Genomic DNA, 23,934 nt, shown 5'->3' with positions numbered 1-23,934 from the left:
GGAGCGAAATAGAGTTTATTAATTCCTCTCTTGGCGTTTCATTTTTTAAATGTTCCTCAAGCTCATTTAGCCATAGATACATTGATATTGCGACTGATGTAGCTGCAATGTTTGTTTTAACTCCAAAAATGGAAGTTTCCCAAGCCTTTTTTAGCAGACAATCTGCTTTTCGATCAATAGGATCCCGTATTTGTGAGGGTTTCAAAGATTCAAAGTCAGAAGCATCAAATAACAGACTATTTCTGAATTCCCTGGAGACTCCTAGCCTTTTTTTAGGATCCAGCCACTCATCTAATATCATATCTTTGATGTTTGTGTGTCTAGGGAATACTCTGGCTTTCTTAGGGTACTTTCACACTTGCGTTTTTCTTTTCCGGCATAGAGTTCCGTCACAGGGGCTCTATACCGGAAAATAACTGATCAGGCATATCCCCATGCATTCTGAATGGAGAGTAATCCGTTCAGTTTGCATCAGGATGTCTTCAGTTCAGTCGTTTTGACTGATCAGGCAAAAGAGAAAACCGTAGCATGCTACGGTTTTATCTCCGGCGAAAAAAACTGAAGACTTGCCTGAATGCCGGATCCGGCATTTTTTTCCATAGGAATGTATTAGTGCTGGATCCGGCATTCAAAATACCGGAATGCCGGATCCGTCCTTCCGGTCTGCGCATGCGCAGACCTTTAAAAATGAAAAAAATAAAATAAAAATAAAACGGATCCGTTTTGCCTGATGACACCGGAAAAACGGATCCGGTATTGCAATGCATTTTTCTGACTGATCAGGATCCTGATCAGTCAGAAAAATGCCTGATCAGTCAGAAAAAATGACATCCGTTTGCATACAGTTTGCCTGATCAGGCAGTCCGTTCAGGCAACGGAACTGCCTGCCGGAATCAAACAACGCAAGTGTGAAAGTAGCCTTAATTCTCAAACTGCCAAACATTTCATCTCACACTTCTAGGCTTTTGCAAATCTTCAATGCACATTGTTGATCTGACCGCCCTTAAAAGTCCATCCAACTCCTCCATAGAAAAATCATTTTCTCTCTTCCTGAATCAATTCCCCCTCAGATAGATTGTCTTCTCCCAAAAATTTGGGGGAGGCATATTCATCTAATTCTTCAAGATCAGAAGAAGACAGAACAGAAAAACTTTTTTTTATTTTTTTTTAGTAGAAGTAGGTACTGGAGAGGAACTGGGGGCTGAAAATGAGGCGAGTGAAGATTTAATTTCTTCCTGTGTCATTTTTGACTTCTGATAAAATAGATGGCTGCTCTTCTTTTAATAGATCCTGAATACATTCTTTACAGATCTTTTTGTTGTAGTTTTCAGGCAGCCTTTTTGTGCATATAGCACATTTCAGAGACTTAAAGAGGACCTTTCATCTGTTTAGCCCTAGTCTAATTAGGGTCTTACCTTATAAGGCAGCCCCCACTGATGTCATCGCACTTTTGGATCCACTGATTGGATGCGCTCACAGCCAGGGAGAACCGCTTCAGTCTCTGCCTAGTATAACCAACTCGGCTAATTAGAATATAAGGCGGGAAAAAAAAATAAGTGTGGTTAAATCAGTGGGGGCCACCCTATAAAGTAAGACCCTAATTAGACTAGGGTTAAAAAAATGAAAGGTCCTCTTAAAGTTTAATTTTTGTCTTTTTACTTCCCTATTAAAAAGAACCAGAGAGCAACCATGTATTTAAGTTGTATGCATAAAATACATGTCACATACTTTCTCCCCATTGGGGAACTCACAATAGGAGCCACTGTTGAGGGATCGGGGTTATCCATGCGTTTTTTTGACTGGATCTGCTGCTAACATGCTGGACCTAAGTCTCGGTCCTTCTGCTGCCTGCCCGCACTTTTAAGGGGCTAGTTTGACATCTGACGTCATTTTCCTGGCCCTGCCGCATTTATGGTGTGTGCAGGGCCGAACTCCGCCTCCTCATGTGACACGATCACGCCGGTCACATGACCGTCCCCTGTGACTGCTGTAGAACACGCCAAGTGAATGCGTGGCCCTGTACTTCCCCCTTAATACCACATGGGGGAGCTTTTTCCAGCTTGTCTCCCACGGAGGGAAAGAGCGCAGGAGCTTCTTAGGAGCGGTGGAGGCTGCGGCTGGGCAGTGAGCACCTCCTTTATTCCCCCTGCCCAGCGTTAGCATAGGCTGCAGGAGGACAGGGGGATCCAGGATACTTCAATGTGTGGTAAGAGCTAAAGAGGGTTGCCCGCCCCCAATAGACCCATCCTGGAATAAAATAACAAAATCTTCACCTTCCTTCATGAGAGAGGCCTCTCTCTGACCTGACCCCTGTAGGGACATGAAACACTGAGGGGAGAGGGTGGGTAGGCTAATTTAAACTCTCTCTGTGTTCCTTCCCCTACAGAGGTCAAGGGTCAATCCTTGTGGCAGTCATGGTGGGTGAAATGAAAACATACTATAACAGCTGTAGGAAGTCATTGACAGAAGGTATGTGTCACCAAGGCTTCTGGTCTCGGTGGAGTAAGAGCCAGTTTTCTGTCAGCAGCAGTAGCTGTTTGACACCTTGCTATTTATTATAACTGTAATAGCTGATCTGGGATGGCCCTTACTGGGAGTAGTTAAAGTGCTGGGTGGGTGACTACTTCCCACGTTCCAGGACGGTTTTGCCAGGCATAAAACCAGCCAGCACTGCCAGGTAGAGAGGATTATCTCTGTCTGACAGTGGAGCTTAGGTGGTCTGTGTGCTGGGATCTGAGGCCTGTACTGGGCTGGAGAGCGGAGACCCATGTGTCAGGGGAACCGGCCACCTAAAGCCTGTATTTGGACTTTGAGGCAGAACTGCCACCAAGGTGATTTTTGCTATGTGGACTTTCCATTGTGTGTGAACTAACAACAAGACTGCAAAGTGACATTTTGTTTTTGCTTTATGTGTGAATAAACACGGAAGTTTGATTTAAAACCTGGTAATTTGCCTCTGGTACTGCGGCCACACACCCTATTTACCAGAGGGAATCCTCACACAGCCTAAATTATTCCATACAAAACTGAGTATAGTCAAACATGGCTGAAATTTAATTAACTGTCTCACTCATCTACACGTTACAGTTCAGACCTATGGAATGAATTTTCAGGGGCAGAAATATCTGTAAAAAAACAGCTGCATGTGAACATTCTTATCTTTATAGGTCGAAGCTAAGTATTAAATAAGCTCTAAACATAGTAGAAATTTTGGAGGAATCACGGTAAAAAAAAACAAAAAAAACAAAGCTATAAAACTGAACAAAAAAAAACAAAAAAAAAAACAACTGTTCTCCTCAAAAGACTTACCTCCTTCTGCTTTCCAGCAAATCTTACTTTTCTGTAGTCACCTTCATCAAAAACCTAAAAATGAACGTATAGTTTTATTAAAATCATAAAAAATAAAAAAAACACAGAAAATTGTTTTCAATTAATTATTCAGTAAAATCATCATCTTTACACATAGCCCCCCCTCAATCTTCAAATAACTTTGCCCCCTATTGTGTAACAGGCTTGAAATAAAAAGCCTGTAGCCAAATACCATTTGTTGCAGGTGAAAGTGGATTTACACTTAATTGAATTTTAGAATTCTGCTTCCCAGATCCAATGACATTAGTGTTCAAGTGATTAGTTTATGTCAGAGTACTGATCTGCATTAGGCCTCATGCACACGACCGTTGTGTGCATCCGTGGCCATTGTGCCGTTTTCCGTTTTTTTTTTCGAGGACCCATTGACTTTCAATGGGTCCATGGAAAAATCGGAAAATGCACCGTTTGGCAGCCGCATCCGTGATCCGTGTTTCCTGGCCGTAAAAAAAATACGACCCGTCCTATTTTTTTCACGGCCAACGGTTCACGGACCCATTCAAGTCAATGGGTCCGTGAAAAAACACAGATGCACACAAGATTGTCATCCGCGTCCGTGATCCGTTTTTTCCCATCATTAAATGGCAAACTTGACTTAGATTTTTTTTTTCATTTTTCATGTCCGTGGATCCTCTAAAAATCAAGGAAGACCCACGGAGGAAAAAACGGTCACGGATCACGGACCTGCGGACCTTAAAAAAAAAAAAAAAAAAACGGTCGTGTGCATGAGGCCTTATTCTGTACCATGAACTGGGATAGGAGCAGTTAAAGGAACTGTGTCACCCAAAATTATATCTGTCAGTTAAAAATCAGATAGTGGCACATATCCTTATATTCTAATCTGTTTTTATTTTCTCATTACAGATTATCATTTTTTTTATCAATTATCTGAGCATGATTATGGGGCAGATATCTTGCACGAGCTGTTCTTAAAGGGAACCTGTCACCGGGATTTTGGGTATAGAGCTGAGGACATGGGCTGCTAGATGGCCGCTAGCACATCCGCAATACCCAGTCCCCAGAGCTCTGTGTGCTTTTATTGTGTCAAAAAACCGATTTGATACATATGCAAATTAACCTGAGATGAGTCCTGTATGTGAGAGGAGTCAGGGACAGGACTCATCTCAGGTTCATTTGCATATGTATCAAATCGTGTTTTTTACACAATAAAAGCACACAGAGCTATAGGGACTGGATATTGCGGATGTGCTAGCGGCCATCTAGCAACCCATGTCCTCAGCTCTATACCCAAAATCCCGGTGACAGGTTCCCTTTAAAGAGGAATTTTCATAGGTTCAGACATTATGAAATAACTAGCAGGTTATTTAGGGCATAGTTCAGGGATGAAATATTGCTTACTAGTTTATCCGGGCGCTGCTCCATTCACCCGCTGTGCCCCCCTGCAGTTTACCCGACTGGTATGCTAATGAACAGCATCGGTACAGGGAAGAGGAGACTGCCCTGTTTCTCAATGGTGAGAAGGTGAGTTTTTTTTTTTTTTTTCTCCCTGGCTGTGGCGCTCTCCACTGTGATTGGACCACGCTACAGCCAGGGAGAAGAAGACACCCATTGAGAAACAGGGCAGTCTCCTCCTCCCTGTACCGATGCTGTTCATTAGCATACCAGCCGGGAAAACTGCAGGGGGGCACAGCGGGAGAACGGAGCGATGCCCAGACAAACTAGTAAGCATTATTACATCCCTGAACTATGCCCTACATCACCTGCTAGTTATTTCATAATGTCTGAACCTATTAAAAGGTCCTCTTTAACAGCATTTGGAAAGCATTACAAAAAATGCTTTATGGCAGCCCCATTGGCCATAAGCATAATAGATGGGAGGGGACCTCAACCTTTATGGGGAGAGTTTTGTAGGCATCCTCTGTGCAGTGGTAATTGTACTAGGAAAGAATAGATAAGCTTTCACAATCACACTTTATGAATGGTGGATCCTGTCTAATCTATACACAGAGATGATATCATTACAGGCAGGATTAGAATGACAGATAAGCAGGTAACTGCAGTAAAGAGATCTGTACAGACCAAAAAGTGGCATCTACAGGTCCTTCTAGAAAAATTAGCATATTGTGATAAAGTTCATTATTTTCTGCAATGTACTGATAAACATTAGACTTTCATATATTTTAGATTCATTACACACCAACTGAAGTAGTTCAAGCCTTTTATTGTTTTAATATTGATGATTTTGGCATACAGCTCATGAAAACCCAAATTTCCTATCTCAAAAAATTAGCATATTTCATCCGACCAATAAAAGAAAAGTGTTTTTAATACAAAAAAAGTCAACCTTCAAATAATTATGTTCAGTTATGTACTCAATACTTGGTCGGGAATCCTTTTGCAGAAATGACTGCTTCAATGCGGCGTGGCATGGAGGCAATCAGCCTGTGGCACTGCTGAGGTGTTATGGAGGCCCAGGATGCTTCGATAGCGGCCTTAAGCTCATCCAGAGTGTTGGGTCTTGCGTCTCTCAACTTTCTCTTCCCAATATCCCACAGATTCTCTATGGGGTTCAGGTCAGGAGAGTTGGCAGGCCAATTGAGCACAGTAATACCATGGTCAGTAAACCATTTACCAGTGGTGTTGGCGCTGTGAGCAGGTGCCAGGACGTGCTGAAAAATGAAATCTTCATCTCCATAAAGCTTTTCAGCAGATGGAAGCATGAAGTGCTCCAAAATCTCCTAATAGCTAGCTGCATTGACCCTGCCCTTGATAAAACACAGTGGACCAACACCAGCAGCTGTCATGGCACCCCAGACCATCACTGACTGTGGGTACTTGACACTGGACTTCAGGAATTTTGGCATTTCTCTCTCCCCAGTCTTCCTCCAGACTCTGGCACCTTGATTTCCGAATGACATGCAACAGTCCAGTGCTGCTTCTCTGTAGCCCAGGTCAGGCGCTTCTGCCGCTGTTTCTGGTTCAAAAGTGGCTTGACCTGGGGAATGCAGCACCTGTAGCCCATTTCCTGCACACGCCTGTACACGGTGGCTCTGAATGTTTCTACTCCAGACTCAGTCCACTGCTTCCGCAGGTCCCCCAAGGTCTGGAATCGGTCCTTCTCCATAATCTTCCTCAGGGTCCGGTCACCTCTTCTCGTTGTGCAGCGTTTTCTGCCACACTTTTTCCTTCCCACAGACTTCCCACTGAGGTGCCTTGATACAGCACTCTGGGTACAGCCTATTCGTTCAGAAATTTCTTTCTGTGTCTTACCCTCTTGCTTGAGGGTGTCAATGATGGCCTTCTGGACAGCAGTCAGGTCGGCAGTCTTACCCATGATTGCGGTTTTGAGTAATGAACCAGGCTGGGAGTTTTTAAAAGCCTCAGGAATCTTTTGCAGGTGTTTAGAGTTAATTAGTTGATTCAGATGATTAGGTTAATAGCTTGTTTAGAGAACATTTTCATGATATGCTAATTTTTTGAGATAGGAATTTGGGGTTTTCATGAGCTGTATGCCAAAATCATCAATATTAAAACAATAAAAGGCTTGAACTACTTCAGTTGGTGTGTAATGAATCTAAAATATATGAAAGTCTAATGTTTATCAGTACATTACAGAAAATAATTAACTTTATCACAATATGCTAATTTTTTGAGAAGGACCTGTATTATTAAGCTTAGTGGCCAGTGCGAAAAGTAAACTGCAGGATTTTAACCCCTTAAGGACCAGGCTCATTTTCACCTTAAGGACCAGGCTCATTTTCACCTTAAGGACCAGGCCATTTTTTGCAAATCTGACCAGTGTCACTTTAAGTGCTGATAACTTTAAAACACTTTTACTTATCCAGGCCATTCTGAGATAGTTTTTTCGTCACATATTGTACTTCATGACACTGGTAAAATAAAGTCAAAAAAATTAATTTTTTTGCATAATAAAATACCTAATTTACCAAAAATTTGGAAAAATTAGCAAATATCAAAGTTTCAGTTTCTCTACTTCTGTAATACATAGAAATACCCCCAAAAATTGTGATGACTTTACATTCCCCATATGTCTACTTCATGTTTATAGCATTTTGGGAATGATATATTATTTTTTGGGGATGTTACAAACGGATCCGTCCCCATTGACTTCCATTGTAAGTCTGGACGGATCCGTTTGCCTCCGTACGGCTGGCGGACACCCGAACACTGCAAGCAGCGTTCAGGTGTCCACCTGCTGAGCGGAGACCAAATGCTGCCAGACTGATGCATTCTGAGCGGATACGCATCCACTCAGAATGCATTAGGGCTGGACGGCTGCGTTCGAGGCCGCTTGTGAGAGCCTTCAAACGGAACTCACAAGCGGAGCCCCGAACGCAAATGTGAAAGTAGCCTTAGTTGCTCATAGCAGCTAACCAGTTTCCACCTTTCATTTTCCAAAGGAGTTCTTAAAAATGAAATGTGGTATCCAATTGGTTGCTACTAGTGTTGAGCAAAGAGAGCTTCAGATGAAGCATCCGAAGTCACTTTGTTCAAAACTTCAGAATAATACTGTGGAAGTGGAGATACATCTCCGTACAGTATTAGAAAGTATGGGCTTCAATGAGCCGAAGAAGTTATTCAAGAAGTAGCGTGTGACTTGAATAATTGAATAATTTCGGTAATTGATTTTTAATGTGGTTTTACACTTTAAAAATCAATTACCGAAGTTACTCAATGAAGTCACATGCGACTTCATGAATAACTAGCTTCGGCTCATGGGGGCCCATACATTCTAATACTGTACGGAGATGTATAACTGTATTATAGTATTCAGAAGTTTTGAAAGAAGTGAATTCAGATGCTTCATCCAAAGCTTGCCTTGCTCAACACAAGTTGCTACGGACAACCAAGCCAGTTTTCCTTTACAGCTGTTTTGGTAAAGCTCCCCCAGTGTGCTCATGGAGTTTACCAAGACCAATGTTTCATACAGCAGTCTTAGGCTACTTTCACACTAGCGGTTTTTGCAGATCAGTCATGGATCTGCAAAAATGCTTCCGTTACAATAATACAACCGCATGCATCCGCCATGAACGGATTAGGTTGTATTATGTCTTGGGGGACTGATCTGTTTTCTATTGGGCCAGATTGTGTCAGAGAAAACTTATCCATCCCCATTGACTCACATTGTGTGCCAGGACGGATCCGTTTGCCTCCGCTTTGTCAGGCGGACCGCAAAACGCTGCAAGCAGCGTTTTGGTAACCATCTCCAGAGCAGAATGGTGACTGAACGGAGGCAAACTGATGCATTCTGAGTGGATCCTTTTTTCATTCAGAATGCATTAGGGCAAAACGAATGCGTTTTGGACCGCTTGTGAGAGCCTTTAACGGATCTCAAACAGAAAGCCAAAACTCCAGTGTGAAAGTAGCCTAAAAGGCTATGTACACCTTTGAGGCAATTTTTTTAAATGACTGCATGTTGCTTATTTTTGGTAAAAAAATATATATATATATATATATAAATAAAATAAAAAGCACTTTTTCAATTAGCCTTTATTAAGCTACTTTTACACTCGCGTTTGATGCGGATCCGTCATGGATCTGCATAGACGGATCAGTTGAGATAATACAACCATCTGCATCCGTTCAGAACAGATCCGTTTGTATTATCTTTAACATAGCCAAAGACGTCTTGAACACCGAAAAACACCGTCTTGAAAACACTGAACGGATCCGTTTTCTATTGTGTCTTAGAAAATGGATCTGCCCCCGTTGACTAACATTGTGTGTCAGAATGGATCCGTTTGGCTCAGTTTCGTCAGACGGACACCAAAACGTTGTAAGCAGAGTTTTGGTGTCTGTCTCCAAAGAGGAATGGAGACGGAATGGAGGCAAACTGATGCATTAGGGCAAAACTGATCCATTTTGGACCGCTTGTGAGAGCCCTGAACGGATCTCACAAACAGAAAGCCAAAATGCCAGTGTGAAAGTAGCCTTAAATACATTGAACTGTTCTGTCACAAAGGGTTATCTGTTTAGTACTTTCACTTTGTGCTGGTCATCTAATAAACCTTATCTCTATACTTCTGAGAGGTCATAAACACAGCAGTAATAGAAGAACTGAGCTATGCCTGTTTATAAGGGCATTGAGCAGAGATAAGAAGTCTGTTCCCCAGATGACGGAAAAGACAGAAAATCCACAGGCTGCCACTACAGCATGTCAGCTCTGTACAGAAAAAAAAGGATACCATATTTTTATTTATTTTTTTAAAAGACCAATCAAAAAAATGATTTTAGCTCAAAATGCACAATGCAATAATCATGGTTTTAAAAATTGTGTGTACATAGCCTTTAAGGCGCATTCGTCAGACAGATTATGGGCAATAAACATTATTGGGAACAAGTGTTCGTATGAAACTGTCCATGTAAGGCCTCTTTCACACCAAAAAAAAGATAACGTACTCCGTATGCATTCCGTATTTTCGTTTCGTTGAAAGATAGAACATGTCCTATTACTGCCCACAAATCGCGTTCCATGGCTGCATTCAAGTCAAAGGGTCCGCAAAAAAAACTGAACACATACGGAAATGCATCCGTATGTCTTTCGTATCAGTTCCGTTTTTGCGGAACCATCAATTGAAAATGTTATGCCCAGCCCTATTTTTTCTATGTAATTACTGTATACGCCATACGGAAAGGAAACAAAAAAATCAAAAAGTGAAAAACGGACCGCAAAACACTGAAATAGCCATACGGTAGTGTGAAAGAGGCCTAAGGACTGTTTCACACGAGCGAGTCCATTGCGGAAATTACGCTCCGTGTGCGAGTGTGATCCTCCGCTCTGGACTTGCAGGAGCGCACAGCATTATCATGATTTATAATGCTATGTGTCTCTGCTTGACCTTATTTGTACAGAATCATACTGACAGTTTTGTTACTATGATTCTGTGGAAAAAAGGCCATGCAGAGACACATAGCATTATAAATCATGATAATGCTGTGCGCTCCTGCAAGTCCAGAGCAGAGGATCTCACTCACACGGAGCGCGATTCCCGCAATGGACTCGCTCGTGTGAAACAGCCCTAAAGGTGCTGCATTTCCCCCGAAGAACAAGCAACACTTGTTCATCATCAGGTGAAAGGATCTTTGATGCAGACACTTCAGTCATTGTTTCTGGCCAGCAGATCATGGCTATGTAATCAGCACACCTCTGTAAATGCAGTGCTTCAGCAGGCAATTGTAAGATGGAACACTTTCTTCCCAATAACTAACTGTCTGCTCATCAGCGCAGTGTAAAAGCTCCTTTTGTCCAAATGGTGTTGGAGCAAGATAATAAAAGACCTATTAACCCCTTCACTGCCAGGGCTATACATTTACGGCACTGGATCAAAGTACAAACAAGGCGCCTGCTTGTGGGTGTGCTCGCCGGCGGGTCTATGCTGTTTCAAACCCGTATCTAATGACCACAAACAGCAATAAAGCCTTTAGATGCCGTGATCAAGCGAGATAACAGCATCTAAAAGGGTGAAAAAGGGAGTATGAAGAGTATGCCGGTAATTGAATTCAATACCCTAGGTCTCGCAGACCAAAGGTATTGAAGGCCAACATAAGAAATTAGCAATTCTAAACAATTAATGGACATAAAAATTCCATGATTGTTTAAAATAAAAATAAAAATATATATTAATATTGGATTTTGTAGGCTCAAGTACTATCTTCAAAATCATTTTAAAAAAGTTTAAAAACGTTAAAAAAATAAAATAAAAATTAAATTACACCCCTTTCTGTAGAATATAATTTTTTTACCATAAAATAAATAAATATATATATATATATATATATATATATATATATATATATATATATATATATATATATATATATATATATATATGGGCTGAAACGATTATTCGAATAACTCGATTAAATAGAGTCAAAAAATTCATCGATGCAGTTTCCCTGCATCGATGAATCGTTTACATCACGTGATCACGGAGCGGGAGTGAAATTAAGCGCCTCACTCACCGCTTCCGTGTCCTCCGGAGGTCAGAGAGGCAGGACTGAGCCGGCCGGCACAGCTGAGGGAGGAGGAGGGAGTCTCTCCCTCCCCACTGTGCGCGGCTTCCGCTGAAGACCAATGAGGACAGAGTAGGAGGAGGAGGGGAGGGACTGTGGCCACTGCGCTACCAATGACTGTGCCGGCCATATCCCACCGGGTCCGCCTCCTCCCCCCCATCATTGGTGGCAGTGTCAGTTCCGATCGGAGCCCCAGCAGTGTAATGCTGGGGCTTCGATCGGTTACCATGGCAGCCAGGACGCTACTGAAGCCCTGGCTGCCATGGTATGTTAGTGAGCAGAGAGCAGCGCATTATACTCACGTGCGCTGTGGCCGGCGGTCGCTCCTTCTCATAGGCCTGTGCGGCGCATTGCTAATGCTGTAAGCATTAGCAATCCGCCGCACAGACAGAAGGAACGACCGGCGGCCACAGCGCACGTGAGTATAATGCGCTGCTCTCTGCTCACTAACATACCATGGCAGCCAGGGCTTCAGTAGCGTGACTCCTGGCTGCCATGGTAACCGATCGGAGCCCCAGCATTACACTGCTGGGGCTCCGATCGGAACTGACACTGCCACCAATGATGGGGGGGAGGAGGGGGACCCTGTGGCCACTGCCTCCAATGATTAATACTGGGGAGGGGGGGGGGGGTTGCGTTACCAGAGGGGGCAGGCAGATCAGAGGCTGGGGGGAGGCAGATGGAGAGAGAGTGGTTAATGGAGGCTGCAAGCACCACCTTGGCATGTATAAAGTTATTGGTTTAGAGAGGGGTTAATGAAGGCACCTCCTAGGTGCTTTCATTAACCTCTTCAAACCAATAACTTTATACATGCCTAATGCCAAGGTGCTTCCATTAACCCCTCCAAACCCAATGGGCATGTATAAAGTTATTGGTTTGGAGGGGTTAATGGTTTGACCGAGCAAGATGCCAGAGGTTCAAAGGGATGTCTGGTAAGGGCATTAAGTACTAAGTTAAGGTCCCAGGGAGGAAACCTAGGGCCTGCTACTGGCGTAATCCTATCCACTGCCTTAAAAAACCTAACCACCCAAGGGTCCATGGCCAAACTTCTTCTCCCCAGAACTGATAAGGCTGACACCTGCACCTTTAGTGTACTTTTTGCTAACCCGAGGGACAATCCCCTCTGTAAAAATTCCAACACCTGAACTATGGAAAATTCTAACGGCCAGGAAACCACTTCTGTGCCTATAAAGGACAGGAACTTTCTCCATACCCGAGCATAAATAACATTTGTTACCTCCTTCCTACTTTTCATCAAAGTGGAAATTACTTCCTCGGAGAATCCCTGACTGGCTAAAAATGACCTCAAATTCCATGCTGAAAGATGTAGGGACCCCACTTCTGGGTGGGACACGGGACCCTGAGATAATAGATCTGGAATTTCTGGGAGGATCCAAGGATCCGAGACTGACATTGCTCTCAACAGGGAAAACCACGCCCTCTTCGGCCAGAAGGGGGCTATCATGATCACCCTGGCTCCTTCGTACCTGATCTTCCTTACTACCAGAGGAATCAGCTGAAGCGGAGGGAAGGCGTAGCCTAGTGGAAAATCCCATTTCTGGAGAAAGGCGTCTACCCCAGATGGGCACTCCTCTGGACTGAGGGAGAAAAAAATTCTGTACCTTTCTGTTCTCTCTTGTGGCGAACATATCTACCGAAGGTAACCCCCATAATCTTACTATCCGGGAAAAAATCTTGGGATTTAGAGACCACTCTCCCTGACGCAGTCTGTGGCGACTCAGAAAGTCTGCTCGAGAATTCTCGACCCCTCTGATATGAATGGCCGAGAGATGAAGTACTCTCCCCTCTATCTCCTCGAATATCCATCTCGACTCCCTCAGTAAAGAATCTGACCTGGTCCCTCCCTGGCGATTGAGATATGAGACCACTGTCCGATTGTTGGACATCACCCTCACATGTCTGTTCAGGATCATCGGAAGAATCGCTCTCAAGGCCAGCAAAACTGCCCTCAGCTCCTTCCGATTCGATGAAAACTGTTTCTGACCCTGGGACCACTCTCCCTGAAAGATCCGATCCTCCACATGAGCCCCCCAACCCCAGGGGCTGGCGTCTGTAGTAACCACCACTGGTTCCGGAAAGGCCCAGGGAAGTCCCTGATTCAGATTTTCTACCTCCTTCAACCAATCTAGGGAAGAAAGAGTCACCTCTGACAAGCTCATCACTGACTCCAGGAATGCCCCCGCCCGTCTCGTAGCAGCCAAGATCTCTACCTGTAACTGGCGGGAATGTCTCTGAGCCCACTGGACTGCTGGTATACAGGAAGTTAGAACTCCTAACAGAGACATAGCTTTTCTTATAGACAGGTTCCGTTCTAACTGAACCCCCTGAACTCTTCCCTGAACCCCAGCTACCTTCTCGTCTGTGAGAAAGGTTCTCTCCAGCCTGGAGTTCAGAACCAGACCCAGAAAAACCTGGCTCGTTGACGGCTCCAACCCAGAGACCGAAGAACCTCCATAACCCGATCCAGAGACCTGGCACACTCCCCCTGTTCTTTGTCCCCCATCTGCCTCTTACCCTGGAACCTTGACGGGTTCCGAAAGGGCCGCTTATATTGTCTAAACTGCGTAAGAGATTCCTGGGGAAACTTCTTCTTCCTATCTGCCGCCTTCTCGAGTAAAGAGTCAAGCTCTGACCCGAAAAGAAACTGGCCATCACAGGGAATGCTACAAAGCCTCAACTTGGATGACAGATCTCCCCCTTTCCAATTCTTCAGCCACAAACCTCGTCGTGCAGAATTAGAAAGGGAAGCGGAAAGCGGTCCTTGCTTCCAGCCTTACCGAGTCCACTGCGGCATCTGCAATAAAATCCGCGGCTTTCTGGAAGGTCGGAATTGAAGCCAATAACTGCTCCCTAGGGCATTTTTCCCTAATCTGCCCTTCTAACCTCTCCAACCAAAGTGACATAGACCTTGCAACAACCCTGGCAGCTATACTAGGTCTGAAAGCAGCCGCAGAAGACTCCCATGCATTCTTAAGGGAGGAGTCAATTCTTTTATCTAAGGGGTCTTTTAAGAACCCCATGTCCTCAGAGGGCAGTGAGGATTTTTTAGAAATCTTAGAAATGGCTACATTCAGCTTAGGGGCCTTGTCCCAAGATGTAGACGCTTCCTCCTCAAATGGATACTTCCGTTTGAAGAATTCAAAAGTGAGGGCGAGCACTCAACACCTGGAACCAGTTAGTGATGCATAAAATTATTTATTAAATCACCATATAACAATATGACATACAAATGGACCATATAAACTAAAATGCAATAAAATACAATATAGATACCACTTAGAAAATAGTTAAATAATGACAGTCTCTTCTGTTCAATGCTGGTAATGTAGCAAATAAGTTATACCGCTAGGTTACAGTATCCCATGCGCATATAGCAATAGTCAATGGAATTAGCTGGCTCTTAAGTGCTGCTCCAATAACGGCCCAACAGTAGTGCAAATGGATTCAGTAATGTCCGCCACCACATATAAACAGGGCTTGATATCCTTAGATGCCAATGATCTTATAAGCATGCACCTTCCGTTGGTAAGCCTCACCGTATGAGGTTTGGACTGATAATGTTCCTACCTTCCTCTGGTTTCGAGGACGTCCCGTCGGACGTGTGCGGTGGATGGGCTGTAAGCGGCTGTTCCGGCGTCTCGCTCGTGGTGTCTGTGATCAGCTGTTCCCAAGTCTCGCGGGATTTCGGAAGTGGTATGTCCCTGGACGGCACAGCGGTGATTAGAAGTTATGTACTTAGCGTCTCAGGGATCTTGCTTCTTCCGCTAGTTGAATTGTTTGCATGGCCATGCGTCTATTGCGGAGATGCTTCTGATACAGGTGTACGGCCCAGACGCGTTTCGGGAACTCCTTCCCTTCGTCAGTGGTCCAGCTACACCTGTTTTACTCCGCCTTTTATACCTTCAATTAGCTCCCAAAAAAACTGGATCACCGGATTGGCTATCAAATACATGGAGTATACATGCGTTTTTTCTAGCGGTATTGGAGCGTTTTTTTTAAAGACATGCGTTTTGATATAAAATGGATTCCTTATGACAATCTATGTATCCTGCATAGGTCATATATGTAATTTACATTTATATGACTGAAATAAAAATGTTGGCATCCAAATAGATATTGGATAATATCATTTGACTAGCAACCTGCATTATAAGTTATCCTATTTAAATTGATAGAACCATAATAAATGGCATATATAGCATCTGGGTATCTATTCTTATATATAAAAATACAATAAAACTGTATAAAATATAGATTACCAGTAGAACATAACTCTTGTGTATATAAATATAAATATCTGTTCTATTGGTATCTTGGTGATATGTAGTACATACATTTACTTCAGTACAGATGTATAAAATGATGGATTAGGCTGAGAGAGAGATTAGACAATCATAATCTCAAAATCTCGATATAAAAAATGTATAAAATAGAATGTATAAAATATAAAAATATAAAAATTTAAAGATTGAAAAACGCACATTCAGGATGGTTACATGTCAGTTTCAATACTATGGTTCGGACTGGCTTCATCAACTTGATGTGGTGAATGAGATTGAGTGCCCACAATCGAGGCCACGACTTAGTGTCGTTAAGCGACCAAACTAAGTCGTAGGAGTCGAGATGGGGGCACCCAATCTACAAAAAACCAAAAATCTCCAATTCGGCGTTCAAGCCCACTGGCAACAGAGATCCAAACTGGTAAATGTGTTTGGATTCCAACCTGGACATCTGTTTGATATAGTTTCCGCCCCTCCAATGTCTGTCTACCTTCTCCAGTGCCGTGAAGACCAGGCCGGAAGGATCTTTATTATGTATATCTTTATAGTGTTTAGACAGGCAATGCTTGTCGTAGCCCTTCCTTATATTCGCTATATGTTCAGCTAGCCTGGTCTTCAAGGGACGTTTAGTTCTCCCTATATACTGTCTCCTACAGGGGCACTGGACAAGGTAGATAACTCCCGACGTATTGCAAGTGATGCACTCTTTAATCTCCCATGTGAAGTTGTTCTGCATTGAGGAGATAGTGGTGGTTTTTCTGAGTGTGGGATTGACCCTGCAGGCCATGCATTTCCCACACTTAAAGAAACCCTTTAAGTTCATCCAAGAGCCCAAAATTGTATTCTCCTTTTTTATTGCTTCAGATCTTTTAATTGAGGGGGCTATTTTTAAACCTAGATTAGGTGCCTTGGTGAATATTAAGGCCAGGGTGGTTGGTAACAGATGGCCTATCTTTTTGTCACATAAAATGTGGTGCCAGTGGGTTTTGACAATTTTCTGTAATCGCTTATGACTTTTCGTGAATGGAAGAATGATTTTATTGTTAATGGTCTCGACATCTTGTGTTGCCTCCGTCCTAGCCATCTTATCCATAAAGAAGCCACCGCACACGTCCGACGGGACGTCCTCGAAACCAGAGGAAGGTAGGAACATTATCAGTCCAAACCTCATACGGTGAGGCTTACCAACGGAAGGTGCATGCTTATAAGATCATTGGCATCTAAGGATATCAAGCCCTGTTTATATGTGGTGGCGGACATTACTGAATCCATTTGCACTACTGTTGGGCCGTTATTGGAGCAGCACTTAAGAGCCAGCTAATTCCATTGACTATTGCTATATTCGCATGGGATACTGTAACCTAGCGGTATAACTTATTTGCTACATTACCAGCATTGAACAGAAGAGACTGTCATTATTTAACTATTAACTATTTTCTAAGTGGTATCTATATTGTATTTTATTGCATTTTAGTTTATATGGTCCATTTGTATGTCATATTGTTATATGGTGATTTAATAAATAATTTTATGCATCACTAACTGGTTCCAGGTGTTGAGTGCTCGCCCTCACTTTTAAATTCTGCTACATTTATTACTAGAGGAGGGGTGATCCTCTAAATTGGGCTAGCAGCACCATCCAGAACCCTGCCTGAGGTGAGCCACCAATTTTGAGATTCTAGACCACTTCCGTTTGAAGGTTTTAGAAATGAACGGCTTTTTATCCGGTTTTTTCCATTCCTTTTCTATCACTGCTGAGATAGACCTATGGACCGGGAAACATCTACGCTTCCTTTCCCTAAGGCCTTCAAACATAACATCCTCTACCGACCTATCCTCCCTGGTATCTTCTAACTCCAAGGTAGATCGGATAACTTTTAATAATTTGTCCGTATCTTCCGCAGGAAATAGGAACTTTCCTTCTTTTATATTATCTTCTGAAGAAAAGGAATCAGAGTCCTCGTCCCTGGATAAAGAGTCGCTATCCTTCGATTCGACGTCGGACTCCTGCCTCACTGCTTTTCTCCTCTTCCTACTTCTCAGGGAATTTTTAACTTCAGACATGATTGACTTCAGGTCTTTCAGAAGACTTGGAGTCTCCTCCGCCACCGTCTTCTCAATGCACTGCTGACAGAGCTTTTTAGTGTAAGAAGAAGACAGCGGGCATTTGCAGATAGGGCATTCTTTATTCTTTTTCTTTGCCGCCACCTTCTTAGGCACCGTCTAAGAAAAAACGGAACACACCCAACACTGAGGAACAGTCCAGATCTCTCTAACAATCGAGAATAGGACTCACAATACCGGTGGCAGGATCTCCACATCTGCACTTTCAGACCTCTTCTCTTCGTCCATAGTGGGGGCAACAACCTGCACTGATACAACAATGCCTTAATTATAAACTGCCACCAAGTGCTACTCTCACCTGAGAGATCACTGCTTCTGCAGACCCACCACGCCAAATTTGTCCAGGAACCCCTCTGGTCCACTTTCTGGCCTCTGGATATCCGCCTTTGGCGTCCAGAACCACCCAGTTATCATACCTGCCTGGAGCCGGGTTTAAAAACTACCGGGAAGCCGAACTTCCGGTCACCTGACCGGAAGTGCACTGCCGTGGAACGCACGGCACTTCCGGTTCGCCGCGTTCACATCCGGCGGCGTCTGGAGAGTCTGCAAGTCAGCAAGGCCCTCTGGCCTTCTTCAACCGCCGGCGCCGTCCTCCTCGCCTGAGGGACCAGCACCTTCCGCCCTGAATCCAGTGAGACGCCCGGCCGCCTCCGGAACTTCATCCCCGCGCCTGTGGGGAACAATCGGGCAGGTACCGACTGCCGCCCCGACCCTCCGCCTTCTACCGGGACTTCAAGGTCAGGACGACACTGCAGGCTCCCGTACCAGGACAGGAAACCTCACTGAGGTGGGAGAGCGGCTCCACCTTTTTTATGCTGCAGGTTTCCTGTCCTGGGGCGGAGCCATCTCTCTAAGGTGCTGTCGTGGGGGAGGGGAAAATTGTAGGTTAACAGCAGCTCAGATTAGAGACCAGGTCAATGCCACACAGAGTTCTAGCAGCAGACACATCTCTAGAACAACTGTTAAGAGGAGACTGTGTGAATCAGGCCTTCATGGTAGAATATCTGCTAGAAAACCACTGCTAAGGACAGGCAACAAGCAGAAGAGACTTGTTTGGGCTAAAGAACATAAGGAATGGACATTAGACCAGTGGAAATCTGTGCTTTGGTCTGATGAGTCCAAATTTGAGATGTTTGTTTCCAAACCCTGTGTCTTTGTGCGACGCAGAAAAGGTGAACGGATGGACTCTACATGCCTGGTTCACACCGTGAAGCATGGAGGAGGAGGTGTGATGGTGTGGGGGTGCTTTGCTGGTGACACTGTTGGGGATTTATTCAAAATTGAAGGCAAACTGAACCAGCATGGCTACCACAGAATCTTGCAGCGGCATGCTATTCCATCCCGTTTAGTTGGACCATCATTTATTTTTCAACAGGACAATGACCCCAAACACACCTCCAGGCTGTGTAAGGGCTATTTGACCATGAAGGAGAGTGATGGGGTGCTGCGCCAGATGACCTGGCCTCCACAGTCACCGGACCTGAACCCAATCGAGATGGTTTGGGGTGAGCTGGACCGCAGAGTGAAGGCAAAAGGGCCAACAAGTGCTAAGCATCTCTGGGAACTCCTTCAAGACTGTTGGAAGACCATTTCAGGTGACTACCTCTTGAAGCTCATCAAGAGACTGCCAAGAGCGTGCAAAGCAGTAATCAAAGCAAAAGGTGGCTTTTTTGAAGAACCTAGAATATGACATATTTTCAGTTGTTTCACACTTTTTTGTTATGTATATAATTCCACGTGTGTTAATTCATATTTTTTATGCATTCAGTGTGAATATACAATTTTCATAGTCATGAAAATAAAGAAAACTCTTTGAATGAGAAGGTGTGTCCAAACTTTTGGTCTGTACTATATATCAAATTTTCGATACCCAATCAATACTTTTTGTCCCGGTATCGATACGATACCAGGATTTGCCTTTTATCAATACTAGACTGTGCTATACTGCACAGCCCAGTATCGGAGAATATGGATCGCGCTGCTCTCAGCGCGGCTCTGTTCTCTCAGAAGCACAGGGAGAAGGAAGCAGTCTCTGCGCTACAATGATAATTAACGTTTAATACAAATACAGCCAGCGGCAGAAACACATTGGCGGCACCCGACCTCTGACAGGGTACTGCAATACCGCTGCAATTAACCCATCAGGTGCGGCACAGCCCAGTACGCTCCCCTCCTCCAGTATTAAAAACATTGGTGGCAAAGCGCCCTCCCTCTTCCCCCTCCGCAGTATTAAAATCAATGGTGGTTCAGTGCGCCTCCTCCCCCCAGTATTAAAATCATTGGTGGCAGTAGCCACAGAGTCCCCTCACCTCCTCTCATTGGTGGTGCAGTGGCAGCTTCTGATCTGAGCCCCAGCAGTGAAATCCTGGGTCTCCGATCGGTTACCATGGCAGCCAGGATGCTACTGAAGCCCTGGCTGCCATAGTTAGCTCCCTGCTGCTGTGTGCACTATGCACAGGGCAGCAGGCAGAGTGTCACAACCAGACAGCTGAGAAGCTCTGACAGAGGCCTTTCAGAACCTCCCCCTTGAGTTTCTTTGTTGTGGTATTCAGTTCCTCATCTCATTAGCCTCTCTCAGCTGTCATGTGTTGGACTAATTGCTTCCCTTTAAATTCCTCCCCAGAATGCTTTTCTGGGCGGCTTATACTTCTTCCTGGAGTGTGTGTGCATGCTGATCTTGTTCTCCTGTCTGCTACAAAGTTAAGGTTTGAACATTTATCTGTTATTTTCTGTTTGCTGGATCCCAGGTGACCCTGACTCCCTCCGTATCTTGTTTAGGGAGCCGGTGGTCGTGTCCCCTCACTATTGTAGGGTGCTCAGGGGTTATATAGTCAAGGTACGTGGATATGCAAACTTCCACCATTCGGATCTTTGCATAGGCTGAGCAGCCAGGGAAAGTGCCAGGTCTTCTGCAGGGGTCTCCCTTTGGTTCCTTAGCTCTTGAATCCAGCGAGTCATTTATGCATGTTGCTTTGCCTTGTTTCCTGTACACCGTCCGTGACACAGAGTCTCCCTAAAAGAGATCTATTAAGGTGAACAGGAAAAGGGATAAAAAAAATCCTAGGTTCTAGCCCCTAAGGGGGGGAAATAGTTATTAAATAAAAAGTAAAGTATAAAATCACTACATTTTCCAATTTTACATATAAAATATATAAACAAAAAAACATTACATATCGCCATGTCCAAACTATTAAAATATTTTTAAAATCTCCTATGCAGTGCACGCCGTAAAAGAAAAAAGAAAAACCGTGCGATTCGCCATTTCTTTTAGTCACCTTGTTCCCCCCAAAAAATAGGATAGGACTTTGATTATGGGCCGGACGTCCCATAAAATGCAGAAAGCACGCACCTTTTTTTTGCGCGTTATCGAATGGTATCGAGTATCGCAATACTTTTTTATGGTATTGAAACAGTAAAAATGTTGGTATCGAAACAACTCTAAACTGATGATTCCGCAGCCAGCACCCGCCTCCTGTATATGAATTAATGGGTGGGTTATCTTCACTGGTGTTGCAGTGCGCCCCCCACCCCAGTATTAAAGACATTGGTGGCGCAGTGCACCCCCCCCCCCACCCAAGCCCCCCCCAGTATTAATCACTGGTAGCAGTGGCCACAGGGTCCCCTCCCCTCCTCATTGGTGGTGCAGTAGCAGCCTCTAATCAGAGCCCCAGCAGTGTAAGCCTGGGGCTCCGATCAGTTACTATGGCAGCCAGGATACTACTGAAGCCCTGGCTGCCATAGTCAGATCCCTTCTGCTGTGTGCACAAAGCACAGAGCAGCAGGGAGTGTGAAGTCCTATTCACCCTGATAGAGCTCTATTAGGGTGAATAGGACAAGGTTGCGAGCCCCCCTAAGGTGGCTAAAAGTTAGTAAAAAAAAGATTAAAAAATTAATAAATAAAAAAGCTAAAAGTTAACAATAAACATGGTTATTTTCAGCAGATTTGTGTAGGAATTATTAGTTTTTTCAAAAATAAAAATGGACAGAATATTGGTATAAATTATCTGTTATCGGCCTGAAAGTTCACAGATTATTGGTATCGGCTCTAAAAAAAAATAAAAAATAAAAAAAAAATATATATATCAATCTATATCGGTCGATCCCTAGTGGAAAGCGGTAAAAAAATTCAAGTGGGGTGGAATTCTGAAAAGAACGCAATTCATCCACAGTTTTACAGGTTTTGTTCTGACGGCGTTTCGTTTACGGAAAAACTGACCCATGCCCTTCATTCTCTGGGTCAGGACAATTACAACGATACCCCATATGTATAGGTTCTTTATGTCTAAATAGTGTAAAAATAAATTGAAACACCATATTCTGACCACCATAACTTTTTTTATACTTATGTCTACTGAGCTGTTCAGGGGTTCATTTTTGGCAGAACAATCTGTAGTTTTTACCGATACCATTTTGGAGTGTGCGTGACTTTTTGGATCACATTTTATTTTAAAAAATTGGGTAAGCGAAGCAATGAAAAAAAAGGCAAATCAGTCATTTTGACCCTTTTTTTTCGTTACGCCATTTGCCGTATATATATTTTTTTTACTATTTAAATAGTATGGGCGTTTTGGTTGCGGTGATACCCATGAAGTTTACATTTATTGTTATTTAGGCTTTTTTTTATTAATATGGAAAGGTGGGTGATTTAAACTTTTATATATTTTTTTACTTATATATTTAGTCTATGAGCCTATAATTTTTTTATTTTTTTTTTGGTCTATCAGGGATTTTTAAAATGCCATTTAAGCTCAATTTTGTGAATGTCTTATTATGGCCTGCCATCTGGTGGGCAAAATAAGAATTGCATCACAAAGACTTTCAGCCTCATCAGCGAGGCTGAAAGTGTTCAGCACAAGTACCGATGGTAGGAAGCCCGAGCTTCCAGGTGTTTGTGCATTTAGATGCTGTGACCAAGCATTTAATTACCGCGATCAGCATTATTGTCGGTCACAATAATTAGCTGCAGGTCTCTGCTGTTTGAAACAGCAGAGATCTGCCGGCCATGGCGCCCTCTGCACGTGCAAGCGGGTGCCATGTTTACATGTTGATCCAGCGCTGTACATGTACGACGCTGGTATCGAACGGGTTAAGTGGCAAATTTGTCAAAGTTGCATAAACAGTATAAAACTTCAGAAAGTCGCAACTAGTCATGGGTGAATTAATCCATACAAATTTGTTTATCGGGAAGAGGTCGCACTACATTTTTTCTGGAAGAGTATTTTTAGCGGAGGACGAAAATTGCAGTTATTTATAAATATAATACGTAGGCCTACATAACATTAAGGGAAAACATTACCAGTCTTCCTCTAATGTCTTCAGTGCAGAATTTGAATTTTAAATTTCTATCTCAGAAGAAGAAGAAGCACCAAATCTGTCAGGCAGGGATCGGAGAATTGAACAGGGATGTCTGGTCGTTGTGGCAGGGAGCAGTGGGTGGAGTCTGGGATGAATGCACAGGATATAGGACAGTCTTATACACAGTATATTGGACTGTTGCACAGTATAGTGTACCGTATAGTCTTTTCTCTCTGATCTCTGGACAGTGTTTTGTGGCCGTTAAACCTCAATGTGTTAAAGAAAGAAAAAAAAAAATGGATTAAAGTGGGAAATCTGCCAAAAAAGTGAAATTTCATCTACATTTTCTTTTAATTCTTTTGGAACACCTAAAGGGTTAACAAAGTTTGCAAAATCAGTTTTGAGTAAATTGAGGTATTGTAGTTTCTGCAATGGGGTCATTTATGGGGGTTTCCACTATGCAAGCCCCACAAAGTGACTTCAGACCTGAACTGGTCCTTAAAAGGTGGGTTTTGGAAATTTTCTGCTAAAATTCTAAGCCTTCTAATGTCCCAAAAAAATAAGATGACATTTACAAAATGATGCCAACATAAAGTAGACATATGGGGAATGTTAAACACCTATAAAACGTACAACACAGCCGTATTCAAATGTAAAACATACCTGTATGTGAAACATATATATGGCAATGAAGACAGGAATGACACTGGACTGCTGGTAATGTAGCAATATAATAAAAGCAGCAAATCCCATCTACCCCTGACAAGTGCCAAGTAGGTATCAAGTCAATAGGTAATAATAAAGTGGGAAGTGCATGAAAATGGGGATAAACGTGGGAAAAATAGCTGCTCAG

General features: G+C 43.4%; 1 protein-coding gene across 1 annotated transcript in view; it reads right to left on the bottom strand.

Moving 5' to 3' along the window:
- The window catches only part of NDUFS6 (NADH:ubiquinone oxidoreductase subunit S6), a 105,790-nt gene that overhangs the window by 62,942 nt on the left and 18,914 nt on the right, over nucleotides 1-23,934 (bottom strand). The window contains exon 2 of the mRNA XM_044288382.1: nucleotides 3,310-3,363. Coding sequence (XP_044144317.1) covers nucleotides 3,310-3,363 — 54 coding nt within the window. The remainder of the gene's footprint in view (nucleotides 1-3,309; nucleotides 3,364-23,934) is intronic.

The sequence above is a fragment of the Bufo gargarizans genome, chromosome 3, assembly GCF_014858855.1.
Source record: "Bufo gargarizans isolate SCDJY-AF-19 chromosome 3, ASM1485885v1, whole genome shotgun sequence".
Taxonomy (NCBI): Eukaryota; Metazoa; Chordata; class Amphibia; order Anura; family Bufonidae; genus Bufo; species Bufo gargarizans.
The sequence above is the reverse complement of the archived record's forward strand: the minus strand, read 5'-3'. Positions and strand labels throughout refer to the sequence as shown.